Below are 21,074 nucleotides of genomic sequence, written 5' to 3'. Positions count from 1 at the left end.
ACAGGCATTTTAGAATCATTCAAAAATTATTTTATAAAAGCTGATTCTAAATTCTGATTGAATGAGCCGCATTTGAACTTATGAATATTATATTATATTGTCAACTCAAAATTATTTTATTAAATATAATTTTTATATATATTTATATTTTTATATTTATATTTGTGTAATTTGATCAAACAGGATTTTTTTAAATGACACAAACCAATTATTTAGTTATGAAAATAAAGTTCACTTACATAGTTGTCAGCTCGACTTTATTTATTAAATAATTCTATTATATATTATTGTTTATTTTTGTGTGTATTTTATATAGAGTTTTAACATTTATATATATATATATATATATATATATATATATATATATATATATATATATTTATCTTACTATTCCAATTTCTGTAATTTGTTAAAACTGGAATTTTTAGAGTGACACAAAGTAACTAATTAATTACATCTTTAAATATTTTTTATATTTATTTTTTGTAAATTTATAGTTTTTTTTCTGATTTCTGTTACTGGATCAAACAAGAGTTTTTAGAGTGACACTAAACAATTAATACCATACAAATTAATGACATATCAACCCAATACTCAAAAGAGAAATATATTTTCTTAAAAAAAAAAAAAAAAAAAAAAAAAAAAAAAAAATATATATATATATATATATATATATATATATATATATATATATATATATATATTATATAAAATTATATAAAATTGTTTTTGTTGTCCACTCAAACCAAATGTATGTTTACTAAATTGTGATAAAAGAAAGCTAACTAATATGATTTATATATTTTACCTTTAAAAAATATATATTTTTTATCCAACATAGAGAGACAAAAAATGCACTAGATGGAAGGAGTGATCCATTAATCATAATAAATGTAACTCATTATTGAAGGCTGCCATCTGTTGCTTTGCATTGCATCTAAATACATTGCATTACACCACAAATTCCTAACCATGAGGGCTTATTGCTTTAATAAACTGGATTTCATGCAGACTGAAGCCATCTGACAGAGATGAGAGGACTGGAGACTCCTGAGGTCTTTCACAGCTCAGCACATTCTCTCTCACTTAGTCTTTGAGGTGCGGAGGAGACTTGCAGAACAGCCCTAATAACATGCAAATGACTGCTAATTAGTCAGAAAACCTCCATCGTGCCAAGCTGCTGCTTGATGTTGCTAAGGCAACATCTCAAGACGTTATTGAAGAGCATGAAAATGAGAAAATTTACTTTTCCCCCCAGGCTTCCAGTATAGAAGTGTCTTAAAGAAATAACTTGTCATAACTTGAAAAACATTCATTGTTTTCTTTTTTCATGAAACACAAACAGCTTCTAGGAAGAATGTTTTTTTTTTCTCACAATTTTGACTTTTTTCTCTGAAATCAAAATTCTGAATTACTTTTCGCTGTTCTGACCTTTTTTTCCCCCTCAGAATTCATTGTTTAAATCTTGCAGTTTTCACCAGTTTTCACATCTCAAAAAAGAGTTTTTATCTCAATTATGAGTTTTTTCTCAGAATTCTGAATTTTATCTCAGTTATTTGTTTTCTTCGAATTCTGAGTTTATATCTCAATTATGACTTTTTTCTCTGAAATCTAAGTTTTTATCTCAATATTTTTTTTCACAGATTTCTGAGTTTATATCTCACACTTGTCTGTTTTCTCAAAATTCTGAGTTTTTATCTCAATTATGACTTTTTTCTCAGAATTCTGAATTTTTATCTTAATTATTTGTTTTCTCAGAATTCTGAGTTTATATCTCAATTATGACTTTTTTTCAGAATTCTAATTTTATATCTTGCAATTGACTTTTTTTTTTGTAATTCACAATTCTGACTTTTTTCAATTGTGAGTTTATGTCACAATTATGCCGCTTTTTTTCAATTTTCTCCGAATTGAGAGTCCGAATTTCTGATTTTATTTATAAAAATCTAAATACAAATATAAATATTTATATATAAATAAGTCCGAGTTGTGAGATATAAACTCAGAATGTCCTTTTATTTATTTTTTTTATTCAGTGGTGGAAATCAACATCCATACATTTTTTTACTAAGAATGTTCCGGTTTTGCCTTTTGTAGGTTTTCCATGATGTGGCCTATAAAGCTAAGGACCGCAATGATCTGATAGCTGGAATCGATGAATTTCTTGACCAAGTTACAGTTCTGCCACCGGGAGAATGGGACCCGTCCATCAGGATAGAGCCGCCAAAGAACGTCCCGTCCCAGGTAAGTGGAACAGAAACTACTGTATGAACCAGAGAAACTTACAGTAAGACAACACAGAGCTGATATGAAGACGTCTGAAAAGGTTGTGCACACAAATACAAACTGTGCATAAATGGTCATTTCTCTACAAAATGAATCTTAGTGATATTGCAGGAATGAGGTGCAGTCCTCAGCGAAGGAAAAGCATCAAGAAGTGCTCATCATGCATATTTGGCATTACTGTGGCTTATATCAAATGAAAACTGTTAAGTCAAATTCAATCTTGTCTGCCACATATGTACAGTAAGTCATGTGATGTAATGCACATGATTTATAAAAGCACAGCTGGCCGTGAATCTCCATCTGGTTATAAAGATTAAAATGGAGCATTTACTGTTGAAACCTCTATCTAGAAAATCCTGAAGAGAGGATTAACTATAACACTGCACTCCTAAAAAAGATAAAAGAGTGAAAATGTTCAGTGATATAAGAGCAGCATGCAGACATTCATGTGAAGAACAAGCCAGCATACAGTGATTCATCTGATCTGAATGATTGATTTGACATGGCCCTTGAGAATTGAAATGCTTTAATGGGAGAATTGACCCCAAAATTACAATTCTGCCATTATTTACTTGCTGTCATGCTGTTCCAAACCAGAATGACTTGTTTCTACCATGGGATACAAAAAGAAGGCATTTTTTGGGAGCTTGTCCCTCAAAAAAAAAGCATTAAAAATTCCACATACTATTTAATATCTCATTAAGCAAGAATAAATATGAAACATGAATCACAAGTGACATGTATGTAATAACATGCTTTAATTTTGACTTTTCTATTGATCAAAGATTCTTGAAAAAATATAATATGTCACAGTTTACACAAAAATATGAAGAGCAGCACAACTGTTTTCAAAATGATTATTATCAGAAATGTTTCTCGAGCAGCAAATCATCATATTAGAATGATTTCTGAAGATCATGTGACACTGAAGACTGGAGGAATGATGCTGAAAATTCAGCTTTGCATTGAAAATATTTAACATTAGAAACAGTTATTTTCAATTGTAATTAATACAATTTTACTGTATTTTGATCAACTGAATGCGGCCTTAAAAGAGCATTCAAAAACATAAAATAAAATTGTACCAGCCAAAAAAACTTTTGGACAAAAGTGTAGGTTTAGAAGTAAATGATGACAACACAAACCATGCAGTATAATCATGGCTATAGATTAGTTAAATATATGCAATTAAGACAAGACCAATCATAATGCATTATGGAAATGTTATGATGACATCATAGCTGTCTACAAAACAAATGTCTGCATGTTAAGCAGGACGAACTAATTGCAGTAGTTTATCAAGTATAGTCACAGAGTTAGAGGCAACACTAACCAGACGTTTGAGGATTATGACTGCAAACAGCTCTCACAGTCTCTGTGTGTGATATAACAGGAGAAGAGAAAGATCCCTGCCGTGCCTAATGGAGAGCTGGCAGAGACGGAGGAACATGGTGGACATGGAGGCCCTGAGCTGCAGCGCACCGGGAGGTCAGTCTGGAGTGTGTGTGTGTGTGTGTGTGTAGAATCACATCTACACAGAACCAGAATCACATGTCAGTTTGTGTGAAAGCCTTCGGAAATAAAAATCATAAATTAGATACTCTAGAGGAAATGGAGTTATCTCCTGGTTTTTAGATGTTTTTTTCCCCTGTGTCCTCTAGAGCAGTGGTTCTCAGTTCACTATGCACATTATGCATGTTTCTTCTATCACTTCAGACGTTTGTTCTATTCGACCGTAAGTGCCATGCGAAGTGGAATTCACAGGATGTTCCAGTTGGAAGGAACGTATATGTTCCATTCAAGTATCAAGTATATCGCTATTGTGAGAAGGATTATTTCTTCCCCATCTCATCCAACGCCTCTTTTGCTGGTTTCACAACGTCATTTTAAAGCTGGTTAGGGATGCTTGAGCCTTTTATAGAATTATAATGCAGTTATTAATGAAGTTATTAATAAGAGAGCGAGAAAGACAATAACACAGAGAAAGAAAAAGAGAGAGATAGAGAGAGAGAGAGAGAGAGAGAGAGAGGGCTTGTGTGAATTAGGCTGCAGCAGCGTCTCTAAACAGCGCTGTTATTGCCTCGCTAATGAGACATGTCATGTGTACTTACTTTCGGAAAATCGTCTGTCATGTTGTTGTTTTTGTTAGTCCTGTAATTTCTGTTATTACAGTTTTACTATGCGAAGTGATATAGAACTGTATGAGCTGCCTGGAACTACGTTCGCCGTGCGTTTCCCAAAAAATTCCAGAACGTTCGTCAACCAATCAGATTCAAGCATTCAACAGCCCCATAGTATAAAGGGCATTAAAGTGTGTGGGACATGATATTATGTCACATTTCACACTTCTCTAGTATTTTTGGTCTGTGTGTGAAGACACTGAATTCACAAATCCGTGAATGAATGTTCTGAAGTCAGGTAAACTTCATTGGATTTCCCGTGTGCAGGGAGTAGGGAGCAATGAACACTGTTTAGGGATCATGTCAATCGGAACACAGGTCATGTGTGGAGCTCTCTAAAAGATTTGAATAAAAGATTTTTGTTACATGAGATAAAATAAACGTTCTTTTTTTAAGTTGATGTGAAATATAATAAATACGACTAAAAAGGATATAGACATTTAAAACATACAAAAACTAATCAAAATGACAAGAATACAACAAAAGTACTAAAACTTTGAAATTAAAATAGAAACAGAAAATATAAAAATAAAAACTAATTCAAAACATTAATAAAAGTATAATATTGTGTCAATGATAACAAAATTACACTGTGTATATGTTTTCTTAATGTGAGGTTTGATTATGCACATTAAGTATAATCTAATTGAATATAAATAGCATACATTTGGGAACAGAAATTTGAATATTGGATTGGGATTTTGGATGTCTTTTCACTATGTTTTTAGGAATAATGTGCTGTATAAAATCAGGCAAATGATATATAGTATGAACAAACCTCTCTGTAAAAACCTTCAGAATATAGATAGGAATAAAACTGTGAAGTTTTAGTATGGTGAACAGTACATACAGTAAGTTGTTGCTGAATTAGAGAGAAAAAAATAATTTATAGAACTGAAATATGACACAAATAGATCAAATAAAATAAACACTTAAAAGTATATTTTGGATGTTTTCTGTTCATTTGTTTGAAGTAATGTTATGAAAAGCAAAATCTCAAAAGTTTTTGCCTGTTTGTCTCGTCTTAAACACAACTGCTTAATCCCAAGAACTATGAAAAGACAACCTCTGAGAAATAAAATGTTCCTCTTTGAAGACAAATGTAAAAGGTCATGCAGCTCGCCGCTGTGGTCATTATGACAGTTAAAGGGCATATACTGTAATAATGCAGATCTTTTGGGATGATGCTTTCATTCTGTACCGCGATGTAACCGAGAGCCGTGCCACTGAAGACCAGGTTTTCAACTCTCCAGTGAACTGGACAGACGCCATGTTTGACATTTGGTCACACTCTTCCTGTTGAGTGACAGTTTTCACAACTTTGAGTGACTTTCTCTTTTCTCACAACAATAATCCCCTTCTGTTATCAGATGGCTCTTTTCTCTCAAATGGTTCGCAGCAATCATATCTGATCAGCCCTAATTAATATTTTGTTTATGCCTTATATAGTATGTATACACTGTGCACAAAATGTAGTATTTCTGTATGCATGGAATATCTGGGTGATATTTGCTAAATTGTGCTACAGAAAATATGGTTTACCAAAATGCAGTGCTCTCAGTGCAACAAATGCATCTTAAATGCATTGACAAAACTTAAGTTATTTTTTTATACAAAATTGGATTAAAATGAATTAAATACTAGATTTTAAATGTAAAATAGCTGAAAGCTGAATTGGATGTAATATTTGTCCTTATATTTATGTACTACATTGATTCCAGTTTTCTATGTTATTCTGAATCATACATAATTTTTGCCACAAAAGTCAATGGTGGGTGAATTGTGAAAATGTACCGTTTAAAGTATTTCTTCCAGACTATGAAATCGTATTTAGCATTTTTCAAACTTAAGACATATATTTTTGTTCTTATGACGGTGCAGCTGTTTTTTTTTTTCATATGCAAGACGCACCAGACTTTCTGTCTTGCTGTGAAACCATTCTGGTCAGAAAACTGTGACTTCATGTGGGAAATATTTCACATATGTGTCGGCACATGAAAAAAAAAAAAAAAAATCCAGCCATCCTATAGATAAACTTGCAAATAAAGCCTATTTTTAGTTGCATTAAAATCGTTTTGCATTATGACATTATTTTCATGAGATTTACACACATTTTGAGTTTTTCCCCTCCAAATTCCTATTATTCTCATTACTGTAATACAGTACTGTATTTTTTTTATTTTGTTTGCATTATAGTAATGACAGTTTGAAAGAAAAATATTTAAACGTCATGTAAATAATTGCCTGTTGAAATTAAATTGCCTGGTGAGTGTTTATTTTGCATAGAATTCTCTGTTGAATGTAACACTCTGAATTTAGTTGAAGCCAGTTTTCCATCTCTTTCTGCAGCTCAGACGGCAGTAATCTTGTGTCTGGTGTTTTTTGTTAGGTTTTTTGGTGGATTGGTTCTGGATGTGAAGAGGAAGGCTCCGCACTTCCTGTCAGATTTCACAGATGCGCTCAACCTGCAGTGTTTGGCCTCTTTCCTGTTCCTGTACTGCGCCTGCATGTCCCCTGTTATCACCTTCGGAGGACTGCTGGGAGAAGCCACCGAGGGACGCATAGTAAGAACACCTGCACACATCAGGCTCATCTAATTGGCCTAGTTGGCTAGTCATTATTATTTGAATCTGTATTAGTGTAGTCATGAAAACATAATGCTTAGTGACATTTTCTCCCCTTTTGCCAGAGTGCAATTGAATCACTGTTTGGAGCCTCCATGACTGGAATGGCTTACTCACTTTTTGCCGGCCAGCCTCTCACTATTCTGGGCAGCACTGGACCTGTCCTTGTGTTTGAGAAAATATTATTCAAATTCTGCAAGTATGTCTGATATAAAGAACTCTGTGTTTTATTGTTTTGTCTGTCTGTCTGTCTGCCTGTCTTTCTTCTATCTTTCTGTCTGTCTGTCGTTTTTTACTATCTATCTGTCTGTCGTTCTTCTGTCTGTCTGTCTGTCTGTGATTATTATATCTGTCTGTCTGTCGTTCTTCTATCTGTCTGTCTGTCATTCTTCTATCTATCTGTCATTCTGTCTGTTTTGTACTTCTATCTGTCTGTCTGTCATTCTTCTATCTGTCTGTCTGTCGTTTTTCTATCTATCTGTCTGTCGTTCTTCTTTCTGTCTGTCTGTCTGTGATTATTATATCTGTCTGTCTGTGGTTCTATCTGTCTGTCTGTCGTTCTTCTATCTGTCTGTCTGTCTGTCTGTCTGTTGTTGTTCTATCTGTCTGTCATTCTTCTGTCTGTCTATCTGTCTGTCATTCTTCTATCTGTCTGTCTATCGTTCTTCTATCTATCTGTCTGTCATTATTTTATCTGTCTGTCTGTCATTCTTCTATCTGCCTGTCTGTCTGTTGTTCTTCTATCTGCCTGTCTGTCATTCTTATATCTGTCTGTCTGTGATTATTATATCTGTCTGTCATTCTTCTGTCTGTCTGTCTGTCTGTCTGTTGTTCTTCTATCTGTCTGTCTGTCATTTTTCTATCTATCTGTCTGTCATTCTTCAATCTGTATGTCTGTCATTCTTCTATCTGTCTGTCTGTCTGTCTGTCATTCTTCTATCTGTCTGTCTGTCTGTCTGTCTGTTGTTCTTCTGTCTGTCTGTCTGTCTGTTGTTCTATCTGTCTGTCTGTCATTTTTCTATCTATCTGTCTGTCATTATTTTATCTGTCTGTCTGTCATTCTTCTATCTGTCTGTTTGTCTGTCATTTTTCTATCTATCTGTCTGTCATTATTTTATCTGTCTGTCTGTCATTCTTCTATCTGTCTGTCTGACATTTTTCTATCTATCTGTCTGTCATTCTTCAATCTGTATGTCTGTCATTCTTCTATCTGTCTGTCTGTCTGTCTGTCTTTCGTTTTTCTATCTATCTGTCTGTCGTTCTATCTATCTGTCTGTTGTTCTATCTATCTGTCTGTCATTCTTCAATCTGTATGTCTGTCATTCTTCTGTCTGTCTGTCTGTCTGTCTTTCGTTTTTCTATCTATCTGTCTGTCGTTCTGTCTGTCTGTTGTTCTATCTGTTTGTCTGTCATTCTATCTGTCTGTCTGTCGTTTCTTCTATCTGTCTGTCTGTCATTCTTCTATCTGTCTGTCTGTCTGTTGTTCTTCTATCTGTCTGTCTGTCGTTTTTCTATCTATCTGTCTGTCATTCTTCTATCTCTGTCTGTCGTTCTTCTATCTGTCTGTCTGTCTGTCATTATTATATCTGTCTGTCTTTCGTTCTTCTATCTATCTGTCTGTTTGTCTGTTGTTCTTCTATCTATCTATCTATCGGTCTGTCTGTCTGTTGTTCTTCTGTCTGTCAATCTTCTGTCCGTCTGTCTGTCATTCTTCTGTCTGTCTGTATGTCTGTCTGTCGTTCTTCTATCTGTCTGTCTGTCGTTTTTCTATCGGTCTGTCTGTCTGTTGTTCTTCTATCTATCGGTCTGTCTGTCTGTCTGTCTGTTGTTCTTCTGTCTGTCTGTCTGTCTGTCTGTCTGTCTGTCATTCTTCTATCTAGCTATCTGTCTGTCTGTCAATCTTCTGTCTGTCTGTCTGTCTGTCTGTCATTCTTCTGTTTGTCTGTCTGTCTGTCTGTATGTCTGTCTGTCGTTCTTCTATTTGTCTGTCTGTCGTTCTTCTATCTGTCTGTCTGTCGTTCTTTGATCCATCTGTCTGTTGTTCTTCTATCTGTCTGTCTGTCTGTCTGTCGTTCTTCTGTCTGTCGTTCTTTCTTTGATCCGTCTGTCTGTCTGTCTGTCTGTCATTCTTCTGTCTGTCTGTCTAGACACCCTAGAAACTGCTTAGCAGCCACTCTTAGAAAACTCTTACCAGGACTTACATCCCTTCAGACTTGAAATCTTTCTCCAAACTGTCCAGTAACTAAAACTACATACTACATCAGTCATGGCTCTCGGTGTGTTTGTGTGCAGGGAGTATGGGCTGTCGTACCTGTCCCTCAGGACATGTATTGGGCTGTGGACGGCGTTCCTTTGTCTGCTGCTGGTGGCCACTGATGCCAGCTCCCTCGTCTGTTACATCACACGCTTCACGGAGGAGGCCTTTGCCTCTCTCATTTGCATCATCTTCATCTATGAGGCCATGGAGAAGCTCATTCATCTTGGGGAGACGTATCCCATTAATATGAACAACAATCTAGAGAAACTCACCACTTACAGGTGAACATAAAGACCCATATAATAGTATTATAGAAACAGATGCATTTTACCCTCAGTATTCTCCTCTTGTAGATGTTCTTGTATTGAGCCTGCAAACCCCAACAATGCCACTCTTCAGTATTGGGAGCAGAACAACGTCTCAGCTCCGGAGATCTTCTGGGAGGCTCTGGAAGTTCAGGTAAGAATTGCATTTGTGACTTTTGAGAATCCCTGACTGGTTTACAACTACTTTTAACGTATCATATTTTATATGCAAATATCAGAGGCCTGTACATGATCAACACAATTTACATGCATCTCTTAACTAATTGATAGATTAGACTTTTTTGGTGTAGCTGAAATAGTTTAGGTTTACTTGATTATCCGGACAGTATTTATTAGAAAAATCCTGTTCAAATGTTTTATTAAATATGATCTTCAGGCTTTTGAGGAACATTTATTTGTTCATCTCTCAGTCATTGTATTGCACTGCATTATATGTTTTGAAACTACATAGCTTTGATCATAAAACGAAGTATTTAAATATCATTTTACTAAGACATATTATTTGAGATCAGCATCAGAATTTCATACTTTCTGGCTATATACATATCATAGAACTGTAGCAAATTGCATATTTCTTTTAAACAAAGCTATCCCAAGCATATTATGTTTGATGGGAATTTAAATTTACTGATTTGAGTGGCATGATAGAGCGAGACTGTTAAAATAAGATTAAGGACATTTGAGCCGGATTACATTTGTTAAATCACCATAAAATCAAAAAGATCATTGCTGCTGTTGTCTTTCAGTGAGCAACAGTGAAAATAACAGTATGTTAAATTAAATTAAATTAAAATGTTAAACAGATTGAGTAATACATAAAATGTAAAGAGGTCACCACCAAATGAATCATTCATCATTTGCACCCTCATGTTATTGTGAGTGAACTATTACTTAAAAAAAGAGCTAGCCTAATCTATCATTTCTCTTTTTCCTTTCAGGACTGCATTGAGAAGAAAGGAGAATTTGTGGGGTCCGCTTGCGGGCCTCATGGTCCGTACGTTCCTGACGTTCTTTTCTGGTCTGTAGTTGTCTTCTTCTCTACTGTGGCCATGTCAGCATTCCTCAAAGAATTCAAGACCAGCCGCTACTTCCCCACCAAGGTACTGCAGTCATCATCCGCCCACTGTCTGTCTGAGAGCCCCTGCTGCCTTCTGCGGCATTATATTATCACGACGCGGTAGTTATACGCGCTCTGGCGCCCTCTCGTGTTACTGTGGAGTATCTGCTGCTGCTGTGAGGAAGGGGAATAACGATTGTAAATCCTGTTTCCTCCAGGTCAGAGCCATCATCAGTGACTTTGCTGTCTTCATCACTATTTTGACGATGGTTGTGGTGGATTATGCTTTAGGTGTGCCTTCCCCCAAACTGAAGGTCCCCAATGAGTTTAAGGTTTGTTTGTCTTAGAATTTAAATGATTATGATGTTATCTATCTATCTATCTATCTATCTATCTATCTATCTATCTATCTATCTATCTATCTATCTATCTATCTATCTATCTATCTATCTTGTCTTTTTTTCAAACTATTTTAAACTTTCAGATTATGCTTTTTTAAGCCAACTGCAAACTTTTTTTTCTTGTTCACTAATATTTAATTTAATTAAAAAAATGTTTTATCTTAATCTATTTTTCATTTAATTAACACAAATGAGATATTGTGAACTGTAAAAGTAGAATAAATGATGTAAATGATAAGTGTTATCTTGTACACTGGAACAAATTAAGGAATATGCACAATGAAATTATATAATTGGTACAGTGAAATATACAGTGTTATGCACAACTTAGAATGTCATGGAAAAGTTCATTTATTTCAGTAATTCAACTCAAATTGTGAAACTTGTGTATTAAATAATTTCAATGCACACAGACTGAAGTAGTTTAAGTCTTAGGTTCTTTCAGTTGTGATGATTTTGGCTCACATTTAACAAAAAAAAAAACAACCACCAATTCATCTCAACAAATTAGAATACTTCATAAGACCAATAACCAATAATTGGCTTTCTGGAAATTATGTTCATTTACTGTACATGTACTCAATACTTGGTAGAGGCTTATTTTGCTTTAATTACTGCCTCAATTCGGCGTGGCATGGAGGTGATCAGTTTGTGGCACTTCTGAGGTGGTCTGGAAGCCCAGGTTTCTTTGACAGTGGCCTTCAGATCATCTGCATTGTTTGGTCTCTTGTTTCTCATATTCCTCTTGACAATAGCCCATAGATACTCTCTGGTTCAGGTCTGGTGAGTTTGCTGGCCAGTCAAGCACACTAACACCATGGTCATTTAACCAACTTTTGGTGCTTTTGCTCCCCGGGCGCTGGATATATACCGTAGCTGCCCACTGCTTTGGGTTTGTGTTCACAGTGTGTTCACTTCTCACTGCTGTGTGTGTGCACTTGGATGGGTTAAATGCAGAGCACCAAATGTCACGACTTCACTTTCACTTTTTGGCAGTGTGCTCAGGTGCCAAATCCTGCTTGAAAATGAAATCAGCATCTTCAAAAAGCTGGTCAGCAGAAGGAAGCATGAAGTGATTTTTGATGAAATTGAAATTTGAAATTTCTTGGTAAACAGGTGCAGCGACTTTTGTTTTTTCAAAAAACACAATGGACCAACACGTCTGTGTGTGGTGGCTCTTGATGCCTTGACCTCAGCCTCAGTCCATTCCTTGTGAAGGTCACTCAAATTCTTGAATCAGTTTTTCTTGACAATCCTCATAAGGCTGCGGTTCTCTCGGTTGGTTGTGCATCTTTTTCTTCCACACTTTTTCCTTCCACTCAACTTTCTGTTAACATGCTTGGATACACACTCTGTGAACAGCAGCTTCTTTGGCAATGAATGTTTGTGGCTCCTGAAGGGAGTCAATGTTTGTCTTCTGGACAACTGTCAGATCAGCAGTCTTCTCCATGATTGTGTAGCCCAGTGAACCAAACTGAGAGACCATTTTGAAGGCTCGGGAAACCTTTGCAGGTGTTTTGAGTTGATAAGCTGATTGGCATGACACAATATACTGATTTGTTGAGATAGTGAATTGGTGGGTTTTTGTTAAATGTGACATAAGACTTAAACTACTTCAGTCCGTGTGCATTGAATTTATTTAATACTCAAGTTTCACAATTTGAGTTGAATTACTGAAATAGATGGACTTTTCTACAACTTTATAATTTATTGAGCTGTACCTGTATTATGTTAGCAATATGTTAACTGTAACAAAACTATATATATTTTAAAAGACTGGATAAGAATAGATTTTGGCCGGTTTAATATATCTTGCAACATGTTTTCAGCCAACTCGTGATGACCGTGGGTGGTTCATTAACCCGCTGGGTCCGAACCCGTGGTGGACGTGTGTGATTTCAGTATTTCCCGCCCTCCTCTGCACCATCCTCATCTTTATGGACCAGCAGATCACAGCTGTAATCATCAACAGGAAGGAGCACAAGCTGAAGGTGCTGCTTGTTTCACCAAACTGTCAGTCAAGTCTGAATGGAACGAGTTAAGCCTTCGTTTGACATCTTGTTCCTACAGAAAGGCTGTGGCTATCATCTGGACCTGTTCATTGTGGGCGTGATGCTGGGTGTCTGTTCTCTGATGGGGCTGCCGTGGTTTGTGGCAGCGACGGTTCTGTCCATCAGCCACGTCAACAGTCTGAAGCTGGAGTCCGAGTGTTCGGCGCCCGGAGAACAGCCCAAGTTCCTCGGGATCAGAGAGCAGCGGGTCACCGGGCTCATGATCTTCCTCCTCATGGGCTGCTCTGTATTCATGACTTCAGTGCTGAAGGTCTGGAGCTCGGGGATCAAGATATCCATAATTGCATTTAGATTTATGCATTTGGCTGAAACATTTATCTAAAATGTTTTGCATTACATTCAAACTCTACATCTTATGCATACACCCTTGTGAAAAAGAAGTATGCTTAATTACACTAAATGTGCACTTATAGTTAATTCAAATCTTAAAAGTATATTTAAAAAAATATGTTATTGAAATAAGAGGCCACTTAAATGTACTAAAAGAATAAAATGAATGACTATTCACTTTTAAAAAGCACACTTTTAATGATGTTAGATTACACATTTAAAACCATTGTTTTAATATACTTCTGTTGTGCTTTAAAGAAGTACGTATATTTCGATTTGTTGACTGACATACTAAACCTCATGTAAAGTACTTGATTATCATTTTAACTGTAGTGTGTTATTTAGTATTACATTTAAAGTTAGTTTATTTTATATGTACTAAATTGCAGCTTCATCATTACAAATGTTTAATTGTAAATATATTGAAGTACATGACATAACAATTTAAATAGAAAAGACATTAAAGTATGTTTTAATTACATAAATATTTATCTGTACATTTAGTCAGTACACTTTAAGCGTATAATTTTTTTTTTTATTAAATTACATATAAAAATGTACTTAAGTGCTATTTTAGTGGGTCAAAAAGCAAAGTTGTTCATATGTTCATATTGTATATGAATTTGAACATATTTTGCAAAATAAAGTAATTAAGCGTCTTAAAAAAACAAAAACATTTAGTTCTAAAACTAAGGCGTGCGTTGTCCACACTTAAATATATTCTCTTAAAGTGCATTATTATTATTTTATTATTTTCATAAGAGGTACTAAACTATACTTCTTTTTCATAAGGACAGTTCATTCATTCCCTGGCAATTGAAATGACAACATAAGCTTTGCTAGCATTGTGCTCTGTTGTTTTAGTTATACTGTAGAAACGCTTTAATGGAAATGCACATTCAAAGGGTTCAAATCTAATTTTACTTGATCATTTGAACAGTAAGAAGTCATTATACAATAGGGTCATATAACATTAAATTATGACTATTTTTGCACAACATTTTTTACATTCAAAATTCTTAAGATTGTAACATTTTAAGAGGAACTCGGGTGAAAATGTATGTAATGAAAATGTTTATTTTGTTTATTCCTTAGTTTATTCCAATGCCAGTGCTGTATGGAGTTTTCCTTTACATGGGCGCATCTTCACTGAGAGGAATACAGGTAAACACACTAGAGTTTCTTTAAGCATTTACAACTTTTCAAACTTGCCAAATCATCATTATTATTATTTCTGTTATTCTGTAAAAAGCTCATGTTACTGTAGGTAATCTCTAATGCAGTGTCCACAATACTATTCAAAGCTGTGCTATTTTAGTATCATTCAGATACTATTATTATTTTTAGTAGTTAAATAAAAGTTTGGAATTTTTATTACAACTAGCCAAATTAAAAAGGTTTAGTTTAGTTCATTTTTTTATTTTATTTTATATATACAGATATTTTACATAACATTTACATAACATAATTGTATATTCAATATAGAATGCCCGTGGAGTGATGATTTTTATTTTAATGACTTTTTCAGGTCTAGGAATCATACTTTTAAAATTAGGGTTCCTCATATATCCAGGTTTTCCAAGATTTTGGGAACCCTGGTTCTTCAAAGACGTAAAACAGATGAATTAAAAAAAAAAAAAAAAAAAAAATTTAGCTGCTGTGGTCTTATTTTAAGTCATCTTGAAGCCCCTGACTGAGAACTACTGCTCTAATGTACACATTTCTCCTTTTCTTCTATTAATAGTTTTTTGATCGTTTGAGGTTATTCGGGATGCCGGCTAAACACCAGCCAGACTTCATTTACCTGAGACATGTCCCACTCCGAAAGGTTCATCTGTTCACCATCATCCAGCTCAGCTGTCTGGTTCTCCTCTGGGTCATCAAGACCTCCAGAGCCGCCATCGTCTTTCCCATGATGGTACATACTGAACTTTTTGATATTATTGTTAATATTTACCACAGTAAATCATTATCATAGATGGATAGTAATAGCATATAGTTGGTCAAACATGTCCAAGCGTGCCTCATTAAGCATCTGTAACTGTAGTAACTGTTCCAACTCATGTTTTTTGAGTAATATGTAATAACCGAAATAGTGATTTGTTGTCGGCAGGTGTTGGCGCTGGTCTTCATTAGAAAGCTTCTGGATTTTATCTTCACAAAGCGAGATCTAAGCTGGCTTGATGACCTCATGCCCGAGAGCAAGAAGAAGAAACTGGAGGATGCTGAGCGAGAGGTGAGATTTACCATTTATTATCTAAATGTAACATTCACTGTAAATAAGCTCTTGTAACGTGGCTGCAAGCTGCAATTTACAAGGACCAAGCAGAGTAAAAAGAACAAATGCAATGCACAGATGTGCCTGACATTAAAGATCAATAGAGGGATTTTACAAGAAGCACTAATCGAATCAAGAAAATGTTTTTTTTTTTTGAAAGAAGTCTCTTCTGCTCACCAAGGCTGCGTTTATTTAATCGAAAATACAGCCAAAAAAAAAGTAATTTTATTTTAAGTGAAATATTATTAAATGTTTTTTTATTTTTTATTTTTATACATTTTAAAATGCAATTTATTTCTGTGATCAAATCATTGCATACTGTACATAAATCAGCCTTGTTATAATGGTTTTTCAATTGGATTCAGATTTCAAAATATAGTTTTTTGAGTAACTCTGCATACATTTTTCATCCATTTCTTCACATTTAGTTATTTATATGTCCAAATAGCATGCATGCCCAGTTTTGTTCAAATCAGTTGCGTAGTTCATGAGAAGAAGATTTTTGCATATTTTAAAACATTTCTCAAAACCCCAGTCAGAAGAACTGGAAGAACTATGAAAAGGGACTAATAAATCTCACATCTGTCTTGTAGCCGACCAGCAGCGCATATTTAATATTTTTGGTACTCTCATTGTTAGGTAGTACTAATCCATCACATATTTGAGATGATTAAAGTTAGCCAGTGAAATAACCTCAATGCTAAATTTGGTGACGACTTGCCACACAGTAAAAAAAAAGTTTTTAAAAAGAAAAATAGGGAACAAATAATGACCTGCTACAAATACTTCACTGTTTAGACCCCTAAAAACATGAGCAATTGGTAATTGGAAGACACTGTCTGTATAACTGAATGACTCAGCTTGACTTGAGTTTATTTATATAAGCTGAATAAAATTAAAGCATGAGTTTTCTTCGGTGAGTTTTTGAGGTTGTACTTTAATGAGGAGATCTGATTTGTGCTCCAGTTTTGTGTTTTTTCCCCCTGCTTTCAGAGACTTTCTGACCCCTTGGCACAAAATCTCATGTTTTACTCTTGCTAAAATTGCTATAATACGTGTCTTATAGAGAGACCCCAATTCACCCACCTCAGTATCTGAATACATGCATTTCATGCCAAACAAATGGAACATGAATCGATCTGCCAAAATGTCCTTCAGCAAACTTATTTAATCTCAAAGGCTCTCTGAAGTTCTCTTTGGCTGGACGGGAATACAACTCTCTCTCTCTTGCTCTTTCTCCCTGTGTTTACTGCCAGGAGGAGCAAAGTATTTTGGCAGAGGAAGAAGGAATCGTACAAGTGCCATTGGAGGGACATTACAAGTATGGACCAGATTTTCCTAACTAAGGATCCCAAAATAGCAAGCAATACTATAGTTTTTGTTGTTATAAAAAAAACTATAGGGTAATACTTAACATTGATTTTACCATGGGGTCTGTATAAACATACATACATATACACTAGAGAAAGAATTAAGTAAGTCGAATTAAATAACTACTTGAACACATCAACAAGTTAAATCAAAGAAAAATATTGTCATTTAATAAACATTGGAATAAGCAATTGTAAAGCATTCACCATTGCATTACAATTTTGAGTCAAAATTATGTTTTATGATTGTTTTCATGGACACACACTCTTATATTTAATTGGTTTTATGATGTTTTTATCTGATATTTTACAGAGATGATCCTTCTACTGTCAACATTACTGATGAAATGTCCAAAGGCTCCTTTGGAAACACTTGGAACTCCAAAACTGATTTGTCCTCGAAAAGGTTCTGATTTATTTTTATTATTTGGTATGAGCAATGCACTTCTGCATTAAGTGCCAGAAAATCTCTCTGCTGCCAAACACAAAATTTAAAGAATCATTTATGCTTATGTCACTTGGTTGTAAGCATTGTGCAGTGAATTACATGCTGAAGTTTAAAAGCTGAAAATCATTCACATAATTGTACCTAATTTGGCGTTCTTGGTCAAAAATGACTGGCCTTTTACAAATTGCTTTGAAATCTCTCATTACACTATAGTATATTATCACCAAATCTAAGATTCAATCTTTTTATCAACTTGTTTTCTTTCATTTAACACAGGTTTTGTTTTTCATTTTGGAACTGATTGATCTTAGGCCTGAAAAAAAAATAGTGTTTTGTAGATGCGAGAATATTAACTAGCATTTTCAGAAAAAATAAAATCAGAATGATCGGGTTAAATCACAAACAAAAAGAATGAATAATAACATCAGTGATGCACCATTCAACAGCAATCAGGGAAGGCTAAATACAATTTGCAGTGTTGGGATAATGCATTAAAAGTAATGCAACTTTTTTCACGTAACCAGTAAAGTAACCCATTATTTCTTAATGTGCAAGAAAATATCTGAGTTATTTTTTAACACATTACTTTCCATAAAAAGTAACTATTCAATGCAATTAGTTACTTTTTAGGGAGTAATGCAAAATTGTAATGCATTACTTTCCCCAACACGGAATATTACTAATTGTAAGTCTTTTAAACCCTTTTACTTTACTTTTATATTAAGAATGATTGTGGACAAAACAGTTTCTGTCAGGTAGTTTTCTATGCAATAGCTTTTGTCCTGCACCTTTAAATGGTCACCTTTCGAAACACGCGTGCACACATTATGTACATTTTTTGCTGCATTATAACACATTTTGATTGAATTACTTATTCTTTTGTTTTTATTAGCCCCATTTCCTAAGCTTGCAGATGCTGATCCCCAAAGGTAAGTGCACTGGTCTGTTCTCATAGCAACATGCCACGTCACTTTAGGATCTCATCTTGTCTTTCTTTGCATGGCAACAAGTATTTTGTCTAAATTGGCAGCGTTTGACAGATTTGATTGTAATCCATCTGGAACAGAAATGTACCATTATGTGTCTCTCCAAGAATGTTTGAATTTACCCCAATTTTTCCATCCAGACAGTCGAAAATAATAAATCATTCACATCTCTCTGTAAGTGTCAGACAAAGATAGACAGCATGCGATCAACTTTTGTTGTTGTTTTTTTACTACTACACAGGACAAATGTCTAAGCCGTGAGCTCGTAATGTGTGAATGTGTATCCAGTCTGATAACTGCTAAACATGGATAAATATCGATATCATTGTGTGTTCAATGCAACCATAAGAAAGAATTCTGCACAATCTTTTTTGTCATCAAACTTAAAGCAATATACCACCCAAAAACCCCCAGGCCATCCAAGATGTAGATGAGTTTGTTTCTTCATCAGATTCAGAGAAATGTAGCACTGCATCACTTGCTCACCAATGGATCCACAGCAGTGAATGGGTGCCGTCAGAATGAGAGTCCAAACAGCTGATAACAACATCACAATAATCCACACTACTCCAGTCCATTAGTTAACATATTGTGATTAAAAGAGCTATCGCAGTTTAGGGTAATTCAAGTGAACTAATTCCCTTTTTATGTCATTTTGCAGCCTGTCTAATAAGAAAGTGCACAAGGAGCGTCGATGGAAAGAAGATTCACTGTGTTCATACACAAACACACACACTAATACACACACACTCACACACACAGAGAGCTATCGAAAAATAGACATATATTGTTTTTTAAGGAATAGTTCACAAAAATAAAATTAATATGTATTTATATAAATTAAATAAATATTTATTTATTTATATTTTGTGAACTATTCCTACTTCTGTCTAACCCATACACAAACTTGACCCCTAACCCTACATTTATTTTATGACAAATTACTTTTCTGTAAGTTTTTACAGATTTGATTAACTTCTGGAGACATTATCCATCATTCACCTTAAAGTATGGCTAGTTTACAAGTAAACGCACACATAAACTCTAACTTATTCGATGCCTCGGCTCCCTGTCTCGTCTTGTGTTTCTGTATTTTTAAAGTATATCAGTGCTAAGCTTTTTCGCTTCTAGGCATTAAGCCTTTACGTACATAATAGTAATACCAGCAAACGGTGCGGAGATTGTTGCGTGGGAAATGAAGAGAAAGTATTATTTCCAACTTTTATTTTAAATGCTTTCTGACGTATTTTATATGTTTTGTATTTTTTAAATGGCGTAACTTTCACTATGGTTTTAAATGTGTACACAATCTACAGTAGGTGAGCAATTAATTTAACCTGCATTACGAATAGCCATTTTATCATTAAATTGCATGCATTACTGTTTTTGCATTTATGTTTTGGGGTGATGAAGAAACTTTCTGTTCATATAAAGTTACAGGTTCACTGTAAGGCTGAGTGATATAGATAAACTAACTGTATCATATTATTCAGCTTTTTGATGATATTTAGTATATTCACTACTGGATTTACCATTGCCACTATTGTGTCCTTGAGCAAGACACTTCACCCCAGTTTGCTTGAGGGTCAGTATTAATCCAGTCAGTGGATTTACTGTAAGATGTTTGAATAAAAAGCATAAAAACATATTGTAAATTGTTGATTTACCTGCAATATCATCAATCTCAGAAAATTTATGTTTTTTGTTTAAGACTACCTTTGCATTGATGCAATGTTGATCATAGAAAAGTCATTTTAGCTATTAATATATATGTATATGTAATTTTATTATTATTATTATTTATTTATTTATTTTTTGCAAAATTTGTACCAAGAATGCTGCTTGTGGAAATATTATTTCCATTAAGAGTTTATACCTCTGTTTTGAAGCCTGTATGTCAATACTTGCAATGCCAAAGTGTGGATGTGTTTTCACACTAATAATAATGGTGGTGGAGAAACATCTGAAGTCATATCAGCTGCACATCAGTAAACTGTCCCCTCAAAATGATTGTCTCTTTTATTAAGCAATTGATTGCAGTAACTGGATACTGTAGATACAGACTATTCTTTTTTCACAAAATAAAGCAATAGTGTTTTAGAAGTGTGGGTCCATAAAATAATGAAGGTTTTTGCATGTCGAAGTCCTCATGCAGTTAATCATTTCCATTGAAAATCCTTTTAACTCCTGCCATTTAGACTGCTGTATGTATAACAAAATGTGTAAGAAAAATGATTTTCAAATTATACATACTGTAATATCATTACCATAAATCGATTCAAATGTTTTGCTCTTATTATGTATGCTTCACAATTTTGAAAGACAAGTGATCATTATCATGCTAATATTTTCGCAGTTTATTATAATGTTCATGCCAACTTAAGCTAAGGTCTTAATGCATTACTGGAATAATGTCTAGTGTGTTTTGATGTTTCTGTAAATTAACTTGAATGCTATAA

General features: G+C 34.4%; 1 protein-coding gene across 2 annotated transcripts in view; it reads left to right on the top strand.

Annotated features, from left to right (window-relative positions):
* LOC132153209 (sodium-driven chloride bicarbonate exchanger-like) overlaps positions 1-20,718 on the top strand; it is a 70,210-nt gene extending 49,492 nt beyond the window's left edge. For both annotated transcript variants that reach the window (XM_059562552.1, XM_059562551.1), the window contains 17 exons: positions 2,098-2,244; positions 3,680-3,774; positions 6,856-7,030; positions 7,156-7,289; positions 9,383-9,628; positions 9,701-9,806; positions 10,612-10,773; positions 10,949-11,062; positions 12,961-13,122; positions 13,202-13,453; positions 14,629-14,697; positions 15,278-15,451; positions 15,647-15,769; positions 17,068-17,132; positions 17,495-17,587; positions 18,522-18,558; positions 19,277-20,718. In XM_059562552.1, coding sequence (XP_059418535.1) covers positions 2,098-2,244; positions 3,680-3,774; positions 6,856-7,030; positions 7,156-7,289; positions 9,383-9,628; positions 9,701-9,806; positions 10,612-10,773; positions 10,949-11,062; positions 12,961-13,122; positions 13,202-13,453; positions 14,629-14,697; positions 15,278-15,451; positions 15,647-15,769; positions 17,068-17,132; positions 17,495-17,587; positions 18,522-18,534 — 2,130 coding nt within the window. In that variant the 3' untranslated portion in view covers positions 18,535-18,558; positions 19,277-20,718. The remainder of the gene's footprint in view (positions 1-2,097; positions 2,245-3,679; positions 3,775-6,855; positions 7,031-7,155; positions 7,290-9,382; positions 9,629-9,700; positions 9,807-10,611; positions 10,774-10,948; positions 11,063-12,960; positions 13,123-13,201; positions 13,454-14,628; positions 14,698-15,277; positions 15,452-15,646; positions 15,770-17,067; positions 17,133-17,494; positions 17,588-18,521; positions 18,559-19,276) is intronic.
* Positions 20,719-21,074: the final 356 nt, after the last annotated feature.

The sequence above is a fragment of the Carassius carassius genome, chromosome 11 (genome assembly GCF_963082965.1).
Source record: "Carassius carassius chromosome 11, fCarCar2.1, whole genome shotgun sequence".
Lineage (NCBI taxonomy): Eukaryota > Metazoa > Chordata > Actinopteri > Cypriniformes > Cyprinidae > Carassius > Carassius carassius.
The sequence above is the reverse complement of the archived record's forward strand: the minus strand, read 5'-3'. Positions and strand labels throughout refer to the sequence as shown.